At 38.0% G+C, this 19,920-nt stretch overlaps 1 protein-coding gene across 2 annotated transcripts in view; it reads right to left on the bottom strand.

Annotated features, from left to right (window-relative positions):
- Window positions 1-19,920, bottom strand: part of LOC127453834 (epithelial discoidin domain-containing receptor 1-like) — a 61,290-nt gene that overhangs the window by 38,052 nt on the left and 3,318 nt on the right. For both annotated transcript variants that reach the window (XM_051720547.1, XM_051720548.1), the window contains exon 3: window positions 3,437-3,591. In XM_051720547.1, the coding sequence (XP_051576507.1) occupies window positions 3,437-3,533 (97 nt within the window). In that variant the 5' untranslated portion in view covers window positions 3,534-3,591. The remainder of the gene's footprint in view (window positions 1-3,436; window positions 3,592-19,920) is intronic.

The following is a 19,920-nucleotide window of genomic DNA, read 5'->3' as shown; positions in this document are numbered from 1 at the left end:
CCACACACACGACACAATGTAAAAATCTCAAAAATACCAAAGAAATACTGTTGCATTGTTGGAATGCTTGGGTTGCTGTGGCAATGAATCACAGGTGTAGCACACAGTAAAAGAGAAAGAAAAAGAGGGAGTGAGTGGGAAGAAAGATGAAATGAGGACAGTAGAGAAAGATTCTGGCTCAAACTGATCATATATCAGTCCTGCCTATAGGGTGTGCCTGTCAGTGTGTGTGAGTGTTAAAGCTGGGGGTGATGGGTGAGGTTTTGGGGGGGATGTACTTAGTCGCTTTAAAGTGAGTCATGAGATAAGAATGCTATGGCTGAAAAACAAACCCTGCCCAGCCAGCGAGACCCTCACATACACACACACACACTGTGGACAGGTGCCCGTTTCATTACATCATCACACTGCTGCCAATAAAATTCTCTCTCTCTTCCAAACTCTCTTTCTCCCTGCATGACTCTTAATCTGTCTCCCTCCCAGTCTTCATCTCTATCTATCTCAAACATCTCCAGCTAATACAGAGCAGATGAGAGCTGCTCTTTACAGTCATTGCGTATTATAAGCAGATGTCTTTGAAAGACCTCATTGACATTCTCCTCCTGATCTATTTGCACACACTATCTCTCCTCAGGAAACACATAACTCTCACTAAATGAACAAATTCTCACTTTATCTTCTTGGCCATGCACACACTGCAGCTAATCTGGTTGATACTAGTGTCACAAAGAGACCCAAGAGCAGAGGAACAGTTCAAAGTATTTATTAACAATAAATAGCAGCTTAAACTGTGCTGGCAAAGAATGGAGAACCCGGCACCGGCTGCAGTAGCAGGGGGAGAAGCTTGTGGAAGTGTGTGCGCCATGGCCACACAGTGGGCAGATCTGTGAGGACTCTGTGAATACTGTGTTCGTAGAGGAGTGTGTGCATCGTGGTAGTCAGGAGCAGATTCGTGAGGAATCCTCCGCTGAAATGTAGTGAGGTACAGAGAACCAGCGCACAGCAGACTGGAAGGCAATCACTCTCCCGACACAAGGGCAGAGACGAGGAATCCTCTGTTAACGATTTGTGAGCACAGAGAACAAGCATACAGCAAACTGAAAGGCAACCACACTCATGACACACGGGCAGAGATGGGCAACCAAACAGATACACGAGACAGGACCATCTAGGCAGAGAGACTGAGGTAAGTTACTTCACACCAAACAACAATCTAGCAAAAATACTGACAACACAAAGGGATTAAGTAGGGAGTGAATCAGCGGAGAACCAGGTGCTGCTAGCACGCTAATTAGTGGCATGATCAGCGTTCCCCTGGGAACAATCAGTGTTCCCATGGAAACACTGATCATGCATGCCGGCAGCGCCTGCGAAACATGAGGGAGAGAAATAACAAAACAATCAGAACAAACCAACAAACTCCCCAGAGCCGTGACAACTAGGGGTAGGTGATATATTGAATATTTACAACATATTTGCGATAAACAATTAAGCAACATTGTGAATATCGATGGTTTTAATCATTTCTAATTTCTTTAAAAACAATGCAAGTTGGGGGGCCTGGGTAGCTCAGCGAGTAAAGACGCTGACTACCACCCCTGGAGTTGTAAGTTAGAATCCAGGGTGTGCTGAGTGACTCCAGCCAGGTCTCCTAAGCAACCAAATTGGCCCAGTTGCTAGGGAGGGTAGAGTCACATGGGGTAACCTCCTCGTGGTCGCTATAATGTGGTTTGTTCTCGGTGGAACGTGGCGAGTTGTGTGTGGATGCCGCAGAGAATAGCGTGAAGCCTCCACACGCGCTGTTTCTCCGTGGTAACATGCTCAACAAGCCACGTGATAAGATGCACGGATTGACGGTCTCAGACGTGGAGGCAACCGAGATTCATCCTCTGCCACCCTGATTGAGGCGAGTCACTACGCCACCATGAGGACTTAGAGCGCATTGGGAATTGGGCATTCCAAATTGGGGAGAAAAAGGGGAGACGTTTTTGCATGGATATGCAAGCCACTGTGAACGAGCTTCACTCATGCACTTATGAACGGACTTTTTCACTGAACAATTACTTACATTACTTACATTTTGGGTTGTCTCATCAAAACCTATTGTATGCCTTTAGAAGACTTAAGATATGATGCACAAATCACACTGACTACTTCTAAGACATTCTTGGGTCATTTTTTATGCTTTAAAGTGAGGCACTATCCACTGACATTGTATTGAAAAGAAAGACCAAAATATTCATTAAATCTCCTTTTGTGTTCCACAAAACAAAGTCAAACAAATTTGGAATGACATGAGGGTCAGTATATGATGACAGAATTAAAATTTTTGGATGAACTATCCCTTAACCCTTTAAGCTCTGAGGGTATTTTTTTTTAAATGTCCTGTTTCAGTGGCATACCCAAAATTAAAAGCTTGTAACTCAAAAAAAAAAAAAAAAAAAGAAGAAGAAAAAAAAGAGGGTCAAGTTTGGTATCATTGTAAAATCAGCCTAAAAAAAAAATCCAAGAAAATTGAGCCAATTGATCTCTGGGTGTAAATAAGGTGGCTCCGAAAATCTGCTTTTGTTTTGCTCCCAATCATGTCAACTGCGTATGAAAAAATATAAATTGTGTTGATACGATAAACTAATCAAAAGTTATAGCATTACAAAAATAATTTATCAGTGCCCAAAAATGTCTCCATGTGTCAAAAAGCCTCTCCACACAAATAACACATAATAATTGTACAGAAGTAATTACTAATTACACATGAAAACACAACGACTAAAGATTTACATAGCATGAAGACATGATTTTTAGTAATGAGATTTCACAGAATGAGTGCCTTTTGACTTATTGAGTCTTAGCTTCTAAACGATACCTATTTTGTGTTGGTCAAGACTGTAGTTATTAATATTTTGACAATTCCTTTTTTTTTTCTCTCGCAGGTCCCACCGGCGAGCCCATCCAAGCTTAAAGGGTTCAGATGTGATTGTCACTCCCAACACTTTGCAGTGTGTAGATGGCCTATGTCTCTCCCCTTACTTTCTCTCTCCTCTGGCAAATTGTGCGACCAGACTTGTCTCCATTCCAGCTTATTACATGATTAACTATTAGTAACAGCTCATGGAAAAAAGCACTGTATCCCAAACTCATGGATCATGATCTTTCATTCAAATACTGGGCTTGAATTTAATGGCTTTTAATGACCACAGAACCATTTCACAGACATTAAAAACACATTAGAACAAACAGCAGAAAGAAAGAGGAAATGGACAGGAAGAGAGGGTTTAAGATGTGAACACAAGAAGACTGAGGAAAGGAAATCTGACTGTAGGACTGACTGTAGTCCTCAGGATCTGACCACAAAACCACACTTAAAATAAAATGTGTGTTTTTCACACTTGCTGTGATGTATGACAACTGTAATAAACAGAATACCTGACATTCTTACCAGAGTCAAAATGCCAATCCAAGTCATGGGCTGTTGTCCAGGAAGTGAGGAGGACAGCGAGGAGGGCAGGCAACAATGGCAGCAACTGTGTTGCCATAGCAACAGTGACACACCTGGTTACCTGTCCAGAGTTCGACTATATTCTACAGACATACCTAAAGGGAAGAGATTAAGAGTAGTTTGTTAAAAAAAAAAAAAAAAACTCAATTACTTTACAAATTCCTTTCATGAAACTTTTACAAATGAAATATTACATATACTATACTATACTATATATTCACTACTGTTAAAAAATGTCAAAGACATTTTTGGTTTTGAGAGAAATCAATGCTTACGTTCACCAAGAATGTATTACATTTACATTTAGTCATTTAGCAGAAACTTCTATCCAAAGCATTCAACAACATCTACATTGTGGTACTGCCAAGCTCTCAAGGTGGCTGGAGTAGTATAGACGCTAGCGCAGAAGAAAGAGACAGAGAAGTGTATATATTTATATTATATATATATATATATATATATATATATATATATATATATATATATATATTTATTTATATAAATATATATATATATTTTATATTTTCATATATATATATATTTTCAGCATTCATTACTCGAGTCTACTGTCCTAAGAATACTGTGCCACCCAATCCTTAAGAAATCATTCAAATGCTCTGATTTGGTACTCAATAATTTCAATCAATTTAAAATCTTTTGACAAATCTCACCATCAAGGTTGTCAAGAACATGTCCAGTTAATCTTGTTCTCCAAAATAAAAAAGGTAAAAAAAATAAAATAATAATATATTTTGCATAATTTTTCATGACAATCAAGCCCCCAAGTGCCGTTACTGTAATGCACAAGTAGTAGTGATAAATTATTTAAACTGTAAAGTTTTTATTAATCATGGTAGTCTGTTGTACTGCCTTTGATTTACGCTGATTTTAATCAGAATGATGATTACATTATATGTAATAAGGATGATTTTCTCTGCTGTATTACAGTAATGAGAATCTAATGAGAACCATCATTGAGAATGAGAATTACAATCCAACTCAAAAGCGAAACACCCAGGCGCATTGCAGTAATGAGAATGGATGGTGGAAATGTGATTGCCATGAAAATAATGTCAATCAAAAAATCATAATGATCCTAAGCAAAATATAATTTCAAATTTTTTCTTTTGATTTTGCCATGATGTATTATTGTGAAAATCACCAGAAGATGATGATGAGGGGAATCTCCACTGATGTAGCCATATGGTGGGAAATAGATATAAACCTTTGATATCATCACACTTCACTTACACTGTGGTCCCTAAGTCTAGAAACACTTCCAAACTTAACATACAGCCATTCCAACAGCTACATGTACCAAAACACATTACAAAAAGAAAACGAATCTACACAGCACATCATCTTTTCCATTAACACCACCCATTTGTCTCTGTGAATATGTGATTTGTATTTGTATGTGTGCGCATGGAAGGCATGGAATGAGGGGGTCTCTGTGTTGGTGTGTGTTTGTGTGAGGTGGCAGCTGTCCCCGTGCAGAGTGACAGGGCTGGTTCTGAAGTCTGAGAGAGAGACAGACAGCTGATGCACAGCTGTGCAGACACAAGGACAAAGAGAGAGTAGAAGAGAGCAGGAGAATTTGAAAGGAGGTGTGGAAAAGAGGTGTAGACGAGGCATGTAATAGAGCCAGCTTAATGGACTGTGTGTTAGTGTGTGCATGCAGTATTCTACATAGTGCTGTGTGTGATAGAGAGAGCGAGTGCGGCAGCCAGTGCAGCTGCCCAGAGCTCAAGACAGGCGGTGGCCAACACAAACAGAGTGCAAGTGTTTCCAAAACCAAGGGAAACAGAATAAAAGGTAATCTGTGTGTGCTAAATAATACGGTTTTGTAACGCAAGATTGGGGTTTATTACAGTTGGCATTACAAACCCTCTCACGTCTGTTGACAATATGGGCAATCACTGTATCCTCAGTAACACATCAACAAATTTAAATTAACCAAAACCAAACAATTGACAAAGAGAGAGAAAATTCTGAGACACATTGGAAAAGAGGAGGAAAAAACTATAATATATAATCTCCCATATCATGTTTTTGAAAGAAAGGCTTCTGCTGTATTTACACTACATGGCCAAAAGTGTATGGACCCCCATTTCTATTTAACAGGTTTGGCTATTCCAGTAATTTCAGTGAAGACAAATTTTGCTACGGAACACAATGACATTCTTTGGGGCCTTTTTTTTTTGTTCCAGCATGACAATGCCCCTGTGCACAAAGCGAGGTCCATAAAAGAAACACCCCTTAAAATAAGACAACCCTTATTGACAATAGCCTTACAATTATAACTTAAGGGTTTTCTTAACCCATGCAACAATGGCCCAGACCTTAAACTCCATTTTAACATCTTTAGGATGAAATGGAATGGCAGTTATGAGCAAGACACCATAGCTTAACATCATTGCCGAACCTCAATAAAGGTCTTATGTCTGAGTGAGAAAATACCCACAGCCGTGCTCTAACATTGAAAGCCTTCACAGACGATTGGAGGCTGTTTTGAAATTGAATGTTCAACAAGCACACATGTGTGTTGTGTTTAGGTAGTCCACATTCTGTATTTTTGGCCATGTAGCCAAAGATGGGTAGAGTAGCCAAAAACTGTACTCAAGTAAAAGTACTAAGTCTTTTAAAAATTAAATACTCAAGTAGAAGTAAAAGCACAAATGTTAATAATTACTTGAGTAAGAGTAAGAAAGTATCGAATTAAAAGATTACTCAAGTAACAAGTAACTAGTTACATTGCAAAGATCTGATTATTAATTTTAACACCTTGTGTGCATGAATCATGTGCCTATGTCATCCTTTATACCCACTGTTACAGTGATAGTTTAAAAATGAAAATGATGATATCCTTTATTCACCCTCGTGTTGTAAATCAGCATGACTTGGACACAATGAACATAATTAAGGAAATGTTAGACAGAATTTTAGCCTCAGTCACCATTTACTTCCATTTGTTTGTCATTTTTGAAAGTGAATGGTGACTGAGGATGTCAATCCCTAACATTCTGCCTAACACCTTGTTTTTGGTTCCAGAGAAGATGAAGACACAAGGTTCGGAACAACGAGAGAGAGTCTAAATGATGACAGAATATTAATTTATGGGTGAACTATCACTTTTAGGATGCCTGACAGATCGGGTTTGAAAATTAGAAGAAAAGTTTAGAAACGTTCCTAGAAATTATTACAGGAAAAAAACTAAATGTCTCACAGGCTCAATTATATAATTATGCATAATACTGTATATTTTTAGTTATGAAATAAAGAAAGATCGCCTAATTAACTAATTAACATTAACGCCTAATGTCGCTATTTCACAACTTTTTAAAGTCCTGCATGGATTCTTTGTTCAGTATATTCTGTAGCTTACAGTATATACACTGACAAATGAATTTTGATCATTAGTTTTGTGCAATAAAAGTGAAGTTGCTCTATCTATGTGTTTAAAATAGCATTTAAGCTTATTTTAGTTCAGAGCTTGTTCTCTGTTGTCATCACGTGTGCTTTATAACGCATATGGCTGTATGCTCATGCTGCATTATCAAGCACGCGATCAGCAGAGCAAAATAACGTCCTGTGTACAACAGATGCGAGCAGCACGGCACGATGCGACAAAAACAAATTGCTCCCATAATCAATGACTCGGTCTACAATGAATGCATCCGCATGGCATAGCGATGTATATCGCTCGCTTCCATTGTAGACAGTTTGTAACATGGATTTGTATGCACTGACATATTGCAGCACTGATATAAGAAAACAATCAAAAGATCAATAGAGCCCGTAGGTACAGAATTACGCTGAAACTGATCATTACCATAACAAACAAGTTGGTTATCATTATCACCACAATTTACCACAACGTGTTTTCTTAGTTGAATCCGTAATTCTCTATGCTGAAATTCACGCTTGTTTTGGTGTTGAATGAAGGCATCGCATAAACATAACTCTTCATTTTCATTGTGTGAAATAAAGAAAGTGTTTGTTTTGAGCGCTTACTGCCGTTGCTGCAGTGATGAACTTGAGTCGAGTGACAGAGTCCAGCTGTAAAGTTCCGGGGCCGTAAAAGTCCCATTCAAAAATATCTCAATAAATTACACATTTATTAACACTTATTGAATTAAAACTAGTAATGTAACGACAGTAAAGTCCCCCATTGTAACAGAGTAAGAGTAAATTTTTTTCATTCGAATTTCACTTGTGTAAGAGTAAAAAGTACCCACCATTAAATCTACTCTTAAAAGTGCATTTTCTCCAAAAAGTTACTCAAGTAAATATAACTGAGTAAATGTAGTGCATTACTACCCACCTCTGTGCAGGACTGATGGGAATGGGCTAAACCTCCCCGGTGGTTTAAGTCCTGCAGATCTAGTACAGTGGGAGGAATACAGGAACTAATCTGAAATGATGCCCATATGTACTGTTCCGTTAATCAGACCTTAAACACACTCAAAAGACTCATTATACTCACAGACATCAAAACTTAATTAGAGCCCCTCGTCCCTTCTTAATTAACAATGAAGCTCATTACTCAGGATGACACAGTTGAGGTCAGACCAGTTCAGGGCTTTATTAGTTTTCAGTGTGATTCTGCTCTGGGGAATTTCACACAGCAAATTTGTCAGCTCAGCCCCATTTGACAAAAACCCTCTAAACAAAAAAATGTCTAACTGACTTGCCTGAAGCAAATTTACACACACACACACATACATACATCAAGAGCTGTCAGTATTACACCCGCCGATAAGGCAAAAGTGTATGCGACTCCCTTACATTATAATCCTGTCACACAACCCTTTAGAATCATTTCACTATCACATTAACTTAAGCAATGCATCATTATTGTTGACATTTACCTTCCTGACCCCATCTGCACTGTTTCAACCACCATAGGCAAAATAATGCAATCTCATTACTGTAATGCAGGCACGTGCCATGGGTTTTGAGACTGGGCAAGCATTAAAGATTTTTAATACACATTATTAAACGCTGTGCCCAAAACGCATTATACGGGTGAGTGTTATGTCACGGAAATGTTAATGATGTAAATTGTTGCCTTAGAACCCACTAGTCAATGGAAACAATTATGTTACAGTTACGAACTTCATGACCAAACTATTTTCAATTCAGGACAGTAATATTGCTCATATCACATACATTTAAGATTGTCATATGATGAGCCGAGCATGTTTATGTCCATTAAATCATACAATGAACCATAGTGCCAGAAGAGCTTGTTTTGACATACAACAAAAAGAAAAAGATTGCCATTTACTAGTTTCAACATCATAGGTCTCACACGTCACTCTTCCCACAGTTCAGAACCACTGGAATGGACACCAGCAATTAACTAAGCTGACCACCAAAGACAGCCATCTTAACCTGAATGCACAAGGCAAAAGTAACGGATGACCGCCGTGTCTACCTTAATATTACAACATAAACATTATATTATAATATAAACAGACACTGCGCCCTAACATTAGGACTATAAAACAGGCATAAAACAAGGACATGATTGCCAGATCACCACTTCATAGCCTCAGTCTAACAAGAAACAATGACCTAGTATCTATGACCTAGTATCAATAACACAAATTTTTAATAAATACATAAACTTACCTTTACTTGAACACAAAATCCATGCATCTCTCCTTGCAAATGAACATCTCCGTCACTTTGTTGTAAAAGTTGCCTGCTTGTTGAAGTTTCGATAGCCTCTCTTTCTCCATTTTTAATTGAAATTAACATAATCTGCGTAGGTTGATGTTTACACTGCAGATATCCATTTTAGTGCTTTATAATGCATTAGTCACGTGAACTTGAACGTGTTGACAAAAACTAAAATCTAGCCTATCAGATAGCCTGACTGAAGGAAGGAGTATTCTGATTGGCTTACTCATTTTGGTAAGCATGCTTACCTTGGTCATTTGTAGTACCGGGCGTGATTCAATTTGAATGAACGTACAGTGTTTTTATTTTTTTTCTCCCCAATTTGGCAAGCCCAATTCCCAATGCACACTAAGTCCTCATGGTGGCGTAATGACTCGCCTCAATCTGGGTGGCAGAGGACGAATCTCAGTTGCCGCCGCGTCTGAGACGGTCAATCCGTGGCTTGTTGAGCGCATTACCGCGGAGACGTAGCGCGTATGGAGGCTCATGCTATTCTCCGCAGCATCCACGCACAACTCACCACACGCCCCACCAAGAGCGAGAACCACATTATAGTGACCACGAGGAGGTTAACCCAACGTGACTCTACCCACCCTAGCAAACGGGCCAATTGATTGCTTAGGAAGCCTGACTGGAGTCACTCAGCACACCCTGGATTCGAACTTGTGACTCCAGGTGTGGTAGTCAGCGTCTTTACTTGCTGAGCTACTCAGGCCCCCGAACGTACAGTGTTGAATGAAAGGGCTGTAAACAATGCTTTGAATCAGAGAAAGCATAACATAAAGTACTTATACCTGAGGGTGGTGCCAAAGCGAATACATGAATAACTGTCTGTTCCTCTAAACTGAGATGAACGATGACGAATATTAACAAAAACAGTAGTTTATATTGACAATTATATTTAAATATTTCATAGTGTCATTTTTCTTTTCACCCTTCTGTTAGGTAAGCACTGCTTACCTTGCTTATATGGATGGCACGTCCCTGCTGTAATGCGTTACTGTGATTAGTTATGCATTACCAAACATTGTGTTCAGATTGTATTAAAATAAGCAAAGTACAACAATCTTATGATATACACTCACTGAGCATTTTATTAGGTACACCTGTAAACCTACTTATTCATGCGATTATCTGATCAGCTAATCGAGTGTCAAAAATCAAGCAGATCCGGGTCAGGAGCTTCAGTTAATGTTCATATCAACCATCAGAATGGGGAAAAAATTTTAGCTCAGTAATTTCCACCGTGGCATTACTGTTGGTGCTAGATGGGCTGGTTTGAGTATTTCTGTAACTGCTGATCTCCTGGGATTTTCACGCACAACAGTCTCTAGTTTACTCAGAATGGTGCCAAAAACAAAAAACATCCAGTGAGCAGCAGTTCTGCAGACGGAAACACCTTGTTGATGAAAAAGGTCAACAGAGAATGGCCAGACTGGTTCGAGCTGACAGAAAGGCTGCAGTAACTCAGATAACCACTCTGTATAATTGTAGTGAACTGAATAGCATATCAGAATGCACAACACATCGAACTTTAAGGCGGATGGACTACAAAAGCAGAAGACCACGTTGGGCACTTTATTAGGGCCCTAGTGTTCCTAATAAAGTGCTCAGTGTATATTTTATATACTATACTCTTTACAAGTTATATATATATATATATATATATATATATATATTGCATTACAGAAATGAGAATGAGATTTTACCGCATTACAGTAGGCAACTAAGAACTGTGAATGGGTAGAAATAAAAAATCTTAATGGTCCTAATAAATAGGGCTCTTTTTCATTTGCTAAATATTAGGGTTGTGTGGTATACTACTAACTACTACTAACAAAATATCATGATACCAAAAAATGTAAAATGGTACAATATCATCTTGTTGTTTATTTTGATACCATATTAAAGTATGCCACCATTTGCAAAATGTAATGTAATGTGAGAGTTTTGAGAACAATGTGTTTAGTGTATAAATGGCTGTGAACTCTAAAATGACCTTTTTCACCAATGCAGCTCAGAGATTTCAGCTGGCAAGTCACAGGAAGCTTGATATAACGACCCCTCAAAAACAGGAAGAACTTCAAATGTCTTTCAAAATAAAAGTCCTGCTGCAATGAGAACTCTGTTCAACTGGATTCATGAAATTGAAGACGACAGAAAATATAACTACTGTATAAAAGTGTAATATTCAAAGTAGTTGCAATAATACTCATAAAAACAACTATATAATATGAAATGGTTATATTATTAGTATTATCTGTAAGCAATATCTCAAAAGCAAGTGTGCTGAATATCAGCAAGCTCTGTAGTGCATCTTTTTTGTTTGATTTTTTACCAATATATATATGAAAATTATTATATTTTCATTTTATTAAATGCTGTACAGTATGTTATTGGCCATAACATTTAATTAAAACATTTAACATGGAATCCAGACAAATTAAAGTGAAAAGGCATAATTTGTATCTATAAGACTTTATGCAGTTCTTTAGTCAAGTAATTTTCTTTGTCATTTCATTAAAAATCGGAGTTTTTTTTTATTTATTGCCTAAGTATTGAGTTAGTATCGATACCGAGGTACCAGGGCTGGTATCTTACCGAAGCCAAAAATTTGGTATTGGAGCAACCCTACTAAATATAGAGCTAATTTCTTCTCTTTTTTTTTATTTTTTTATTTTTTTATTTTGGGATGAAACTTGACCTGGAAATTTCTTGACAGTTTTCATGAGATTCACCCAAATATAATCACACATTTTGTTAGAGATAATGTCAGAATGGGGAAAATTACAGGATGGCATTTAATTGGCTTTCTGTCACTTTTTATTGATAAAGCCGAAAGGGAAAGATGAACACAACATGTAAACATTCAAAGTGCAGAATAGAAAAAGTTAGTAAACCCTTGTTTTTAATAACCGTATAGGGTACTTCCAATGTTATATTTTTTTTATCATAAATGCTTTTTTCCAATATTGTCTGGCATTATTGTAATTTCATCACCATAACAACATTGTAATCCTGTTATACAACATTAATGGAGTAAAACTGTACACTACTTGTTTTAAATGACACTGTTAAATGACAGTGTTGACCACACTTCCTGCCTTTTTTGCATAAATGAGTGTGTCCTACTAACTCTGCCAGGCAGATGAAAAGTTTCCAGCCATTCTGTCCAAATCTGCGAAGAATTACTGAAACAGTATGTGAGTTCACACTGGCAGGAGAAAGAAGTGGTGAGTAATGGCCGCTCTGAGCAGACAGAGGTCTCGGCTGCATTGTTTTGATGGTTTCCTTTAAACATCAGGTACGAGGGAATTTCCTCAGAGCCAATTTGACCTTTGAGTCTTAGGATCAAAGAGTCTGACATCACAAAACTGCTGAATTTAGCTATCTATAGAGTGGCAGTGTTTGAAGACTGAATGTTTACATGATTTTCACAGCAATGTCATGACTCGGGTGTGCGTCAGTTGCCGGAGTGACTCAGCCGCACGGATGAGCCGTTCCTCTGGCAGTCCAGCCAAGATGACCACTAACGTGTGAAAAATGTGTGGTTGACAGGAAGAGGAAAGAAGAATGAATGACTTACTCAATGAACAGGAGGAGAGTCAGAGATCAGTGGGAGGGTAAATGTGACAGAGCAAGCAAGAGTGAACTGGGTGATAAATTTAATATTCACAATATAATTGTGATGATTTTGCTGACGATTTCAAATAAGCAACATTTTGAATAAGTTGCTTAAACGTATTAAAAACGGTGTTAGTTAGGCTTTATTAAATTTTGTTTCAATTAATTGATTTATAACGCTGATTCAACAATTTGTTTGCACCATCACTAAAACATTTTTTGCATTAGTCTCCACATGGCATTTTTCATTTTCAATAGACGTTGATAGCTTAAATATTTAACAATATTATGTATTGTTATGTACTGTATATGGTTCAATTGAATTCTTTCTCGTGTTTATTTAGAGCAAACGGTGTGGAAAACATGCATTTACTTTCTAAAATTAGCCATTTCAGAGCAAATATATATTGAGATTTTTATTTAATATTGTCAAAAGATTGACATGATATAGATGTAAGAGATATAATTATTTAATTTGCCAAGCCCTAGTGAGAACTGGGCAAAAAAGAAAGAGAAGAGAGAAAGAACAAAAACAGTGAAGGTTGAATAATGGCAGGAAGGTTTAGTCACTTTACAAGGGGAGAATATTTTACTGGAATTGTCTGGAGAGGGCCAAATGAAACCTTTCCTATTGCACCTCATCTACATAAAAACATACACGCCCAGCAGACATTGTATGAATTTGACCTGCCAGGTACTTAACCTTTATTTAACTCTTCTAGTTACAAACACTCACTGCATAGCTGACAGTTCCCACAGTACACCCAGACCATTTAAACAGGAAGCCAAATCCAAAATTTTCCCACGCACTGATATCCAGACTGAGAACATCACCCTATTTAGTTTCCTGATCTTTGAGTGTACTCATGAAATACAAAACTTAAATATGTTTTTTCAGATGTAACCATCTGTGTTGATCTGCCAAGAACTCATCAATGTGGTCAGATATTCCACTGAATGGCAGAATGTGCCTCATAGAACAAACCTCTAACACATTTTATGAACTCAAAACTGTTTTTATGTGAAAATAAGTTTAAAATGGAAGCTTGAATCGAGTCGTGTGCTTGAGACCCTCCATTACAGGCAAATGGAACCAAATCAGTATCACAAAGGATTACATGAAAATGTATTGTATAAATGAGTCTAAAAGGCCAGGGAACACAGCGTTGATCAGCGAGTGAATTCAGAGTTGTTTTATTTCAACCTATTATCATTTAATAGACTGAAAAATACTACCAGTATAGCACTGAAGGTGAAATTCAATTTAGAATTAATTGCACCCACTGATAACACAATTCTAAATTGAATTTATGCATTTATTTTATTGCGTTTGCATGCATTTATTTTATTGCGTTGTCTGCGCAGTTTTAGCATCCTATTCAAAAGTAATTGTAAAAACCAAATACACATACACAAAAAAAAAAATACTGCTAAATGAAATTTTAGTTCTAAAAAAAAAAAAAAACAAACAAAAAAAAAAAAAAATCTCATCTTGTAGTCTGGATGTTAGTCATAGGATGTCGAGGATGCAACAGACTACCATGATCTGGTATACATCGCTTCACCACTGTGATCCAGGTAACAAAATCAGCTCTTTAAAATGCTGAAAGAGTGCTCAACCATTATAATACATTTGATGAATTACCGCTGCCTTGATCACTAGAAAAATGTACAAACGTCTCTTTTAATACCAAATTTTCACAGCTGGTAATAGCGCAACATTAACTACACAAGGCAAAAAGAGAATACTTTGTGAATAAGATTCAATCTATAATAAAAAGCCTAATTTACATAGAAAGAGTTGAGAAAAAATGACAATGGACTTAATTTATATAGGCAAGCCACAGCACTACACAAAGGCAGATAGCAGCCTATTTAAGGAACATGATCACATGGGATGTCGGCATGTTGTTTCCGAGAGTTCTGGTACCCTAGGTTCGGCCGACCCACCGACAAACAGCATCTCCTATCAGACATTTTTGCATCGGCTCCAGCATGTTTACCTTCCCCTGTGGTGCAACTGGAACCGTGTTGTGTCAGCAGCCTGGGAAACCTGGGTTCGGATCCCATGTTAACACCAGGAAGTAATCGTGTTTGCATAATCAGTAACAAGTGCGTTTTGGAGGTTGCATTTTCCTCTCTAACATTACATTTTTACTCCACTCATGCTTAGGTTTGGGGTTTGGGTTGGGGGGTTCAGTTTATAATATGCATTTCTCTTCACTGTATTACAGCCTGAACAGCTGAAACAACTCACAAGGTTTTTGCACTGAAAATACAAAGTGCGAAAATGGCAAAGCTGTAATAAAATTGTTAATTTGCCCCTGAATGTCTTCCTTAGTTTTGAAAAACCAAATAACAGTTTAAATAAACCGTTACAGAGTTTGAGATAGACTGAAGTATGTGATAGACCTGTGTGACTTTTGTGATGACCAGCTAGAAAACGGTCAGTTGACGAACAAGTACAAACAGCAATGAGAGTACAGTCTTTACACACAGGTATGGTTCAAATGTTGAGTACAAACTGGAGAAATGACACAGGTTGTGATACTTTACTGCTCTGTTATTCAACTGCTTATAACAATTTTGCAACCTTGAAGAACAAATTGGAAAAGAAACAATAAAAGATTAGCAAAAACATGAGAAAATTGTACATAAGGCTAATCATTTAAAACAGGTGAAAAGAAGAGAAAAGGCGGCATACTTAAAAAGAAGAAAAGCATAAATTGAGGGAGAGAAAGTAATGAAGAGAACAAGTCAAACGGGAAAGCTCAGTACAGTGAACAACAGCAATTTATGCTCATAATAACACCAAACCAGCAAGACCCAAGCACTCTCACAGAAATCTCCTTCTGAAGCCTAGTTTGCACAAGACATTCAGGACTGTCTGTCTGATCCGTTTAGATATCACAAAGCTGAAAAAAGGAGAAAGCCAAAACAAAGAGGAGAGTGAAGGTGCAATATCTGCTTAACATCTGGAGAATTACTAAATACTCTGAAGAACACAAACACAACGGCACTGAGAAGTATATAAGCAGAAGTAAAGTGAATGGTCTTATATTGCCTCTTAGAGTGTTTGGCAGTTGAGATTTAGGCAGAGGAAAAAAACAATTAAAGAAGCTGCCACTTTGTTACTGAATGTTTCTGTTTTCATGAACAACGTTCAAAAGCTTGTATACGTTTGCTTGAAGCTGGAAGTAATTACTGGAGAGAGAAATGAGCCCTTCAGCAACTAGTGAGAGAATGCATGTTTAAGTGTGTGTGTGTGTGTGTGTGTGTGTGTGTGTTATAATCAAACTACAGCAGGTGTTTTTGTAGTCAAGCTACAGTCTTTCTGTAATTTCAAGTATGCATCACATGATGCATGATCAAATATTTGAAGGACGACGTCAGCTAAAAAAAAAAAAAAGTGTTAAATACATGTCCCACGATACCTCAGTCTTTCAGAGCATGTGCATAACATCGAAGCCAATTGTGGTCCAATTAATGTGTAAACATGCTGGACGAAGCAGAGTTACAATCACATTATCCATGTCTGTTCTTATTTGCAAAAATCGGACTGGTAAGATTTCAGTCAGACTAAAGTGTTTCCATGACATTTTAAAGATGAATGATTGTTTTACTCTGACTGAAATCAAACTTTGCAGTGCTTTTCAGACTTTTCAGTGCCTTTAAATGTACTGATTCACAGGCAATCAGAAGATATTAGATGTTTAAATAAAAATTTAAGTTTTACTGCTTTTAGTCCTTATCTATTAGCTTAAAAGTAATCTAAAGTTGTGCTCAAAAGTTTGCATACCCTGGCAGAAATTGTGAAATTTTGGCATTGATTTTGAAAATATGACTGATCACGCAAAAAACACACACAACAACAACTGTCTTTTATTTAAGGATAGTGATCATATGAAGCCATTTATTATCACATAGTTGTTTGTCTCCTTTTTAAATCACAATGATAAAAGAAATCACCTAAATGGCCCTGATCAAAAGTTTACATACCCTTGAATGTTTGGCCTTGTTACAGACACACAAGATGACACACACAGGTTTAAATGGCAATTAAAGGTTAATTTCCCACACCTGTGGCTTTTTAAATTGCAATTAGTGTCTGTGTATAAATAGTCAATGAGTTTGTTAGCTCTCACGTGGATGCACTGAGCAGGCTAGATACTGAGCCATGGGGAGCAGAAAAGAACTGTCAAAAGACCTGCGTAACAAGGTAATGGAACTTTATAAAGATGGAAAAGGATATAAAAAGATATCCAAAGTCTTGAAAATGCCAGTCAGTACGGTTCAATCACTTATTAAGAAGTGGAAAATTCAGGGATCTCTTGATACCAAGCCAAGGTCAGGTAGACCAAGAAATATTTCAGCCACAACTGCCAGAAGAATTGTTCAGGATACAAAAGAAAAACGCACAGGTAACTCAGCAGAAATACAGGCTGCTCTGGAAAAAGACAGTGTGGTTGTTTCAAGGAGCGCAATATGACGATACCTGAACAAAAATGAGCTGCATGGTCGAGTTGCCAGAAAGAAGCCTTTACTGCGCCAATGCCACACAAAAAAAAAAACAAAAAAAACATCTTGACCCACCTCACAGCTTCTGGCACACTGTTATTTTGGAGTGACGAGACCAAAATAGAGCTTTATGGTCACAACCATTAGCGCTATGTTTGGAGAGGGGTCAACAAGTCCTATAGTGAAAAGAATACCATCCCCACTGTGAAGCATGGTGGTGGCTCACTGATGTTTTGGGGGTGTGTGAGCTCTAAAGGCATGGGGAATCTTGTGAAAATTTGTGGCAAGATGAATGCAGCATGTTATCAGAAAATACTGGCAGACAATTTGCATTCTTCTGCACGAAAGCTGTGGATGGGACGCTCTTGGACTTTCTAGTACGACAATGACCCTAAGCACAAGGCCAAGTTGACCCTCCAGTAGTTACAGCAGAAAAAGGTGAAGGTTCTGGAGTGGCTATCACAGTCTCCTGACCTTAATATCATCAAGCCACTCTGGGGAGATCTCAAACGTGCGGTTCATGCAAGACGACCAAAGACTTTGCATGACCTGGAGGCATTTTGCCAAAACAAATGGGCAGCTATACCACCTGCAAGAATTTGGGGCCTCATAGACAACTATTACAAAAGACTGCACGCTGTCATTGATGCTAAAGGGGGCAATACACAGTATTAAGAACTAAGGGTATGCAGACTTTTGAACAGGGGTCATGTGACACTGCTTCACAGGCAGAAGGGAAGGAGAACACAGGGAAGCGGGGTTTCCAGGTTCAGGTAAGAGTTTTAATCGGCCACTTCAGTGCTTTACAATTTCACAAACTCATCAGCTTCACAGGCACGTAGTCACTTAAACACATCAGCTTCACAAACACAATAGATTAAGCACAACAGCTTCTGTAGCACCATGGCCTTCCTTGTGCCAGACTCTCTCTCTCTGCTGCTGGTGGCGTGGCTGTTTATATGCCACTCTCCTCATGCTCACTGGAATTACAGACAGGTGTTAAACATAATCTAGCTCAGGTGCAAGCGCCCTTACCGCTTTCTCTCTCCAGACGGACGCTTGTCCACACCCCCACTCCCACAGGTCATTTCATTTTTTTCTTTGTTGCCATGTTTTGTTTTATGATTGTGCCATTCTGTTATAACCTACAGTTGAATATGAATCCCATAAGAAATTAAAGAAATGTGTGTTGCCTGTTCACTCATGTTTTCTTTAAAAATGGTACATATATTACCAATTCTCCAAGGGTATGCAAACTTTTGAGCACAAATGTATATGCTAGTGTGCCGCTAAATGTTGAAAAAAAAATCATTTTCAGAAGATATAAGCATTTAAAATCTGCAGTCTCTCTGAAGATGATCACTTCTGAAAGGGACCCAAACACGGGAGTTGTGTGCGAGGAACATTTTTGAGGTTTCTGGGGATGTACAGCGCGTGTACATGTTCTTTTTTTCTTTATGTTTAGTGTATTGTTATTCAAAACATTGATATATTGTTATGTTTTACTCGCTTGTTTCTAATTTATCTGCACTGGACTTGCACAACAGCTCCAGCTTCGTCGTAAGCAAAGACCACAATGCGCTGTGTTCGTTTGTGGGCTGGTTATGTAGTAATGTGGTCAGTTAGATCATCGTTTGGTTCTCAAGTCAGTGTAAAAGCAGTCTGACTCTGTATTGAGATTGCTTATCAGTTTCCATGAGCTCCAGCATGAGCAGCACCACGGTGGAAAGGTGTGTGTTTGGCTTTTCCAAGCGCTGCAATGAAAACTAAAGCCCATGGCTACTTTTATAAAAGGCATGAGATGTTCAACAAGTCCCGCCCCAACTTCATGTTTCAGTAGAAAGAACCTCAACAGGCCAAAGAAAATTCACTGGGACTTTAAAGTACAGATCACTGGTTCAAAAGTCCTGAAGCACATTAAGCTAAACGGATTTGGCATGCTGTAAATAACGCTGTCCATAATGCAGATTTACATAGAAGAAATAGTTATGAAAGAGGATATGGCAGTACACATGTTCTCAATGCAAATCTTTCTTCACTGTTAAAACACTTTTTCATTACAAAGAATAGGTATGCAAATGAGTTTTGCCTCAGTACTTAAATGACATAACACTGCTTGAAATTTAAGACCGCCTCAAGCAAATTACATATACTTCGATAAGCATACACTGCTATCGATTTATCTAATTCTGTTTCAAAACAGTCTGTGCACTATGTGTTCAGTTTTGTATCATTTCTTCATGCATGAGTGAATCTTTCCGAATAACACACCTGAGAGTTTAGTCTGTCCATCTCACTGCAGTCTTAGACAGCAAGTTTATTTAAACCTGGCTGCTGTGAGCAGAACTGGCTGTAATATTTTACTTTGTGGTTACCCCTTGAAGTAAGTCATTAATGAACGACAAAACCTTATGCAAGAATGATTCATGAAGCTTCTCAAAATAACCAGTGCTGCTGGCAAGGTTCATGTAAACAAGCCAAGGATACATTAAACATCGATTTTCTCAGTGATCCAAGCTACTCCAGAGGGGCTATCTCTGAATCTTAAAGTACATCAGCAGTAAACAATAAAGCTAAAAAGGTGAAACACACAC

The sequence above is a fragment of the Myxocyprinus asiaticus genome, chromosome 16 (genome assembly GCF_019703515.2).
Source record: "Myxocyprinus asiaticus isolate MX2 ecotype Aquarium Trade chromosome 16, UBuf_Myxa_2, whole genome shotgun sequence".
Taxonomy (NCBI): Eukaryota; Metazoa; Chordata; class Actinopteri; order Cypriniformes; family Catostomidae; genus Myxocyprinus; species Myxocyprinus asiaticus.
Note: the sequence above shows the minus strand (reverse complement) of the source record. Positions and strands in the feature narration are given on the sequence as shown.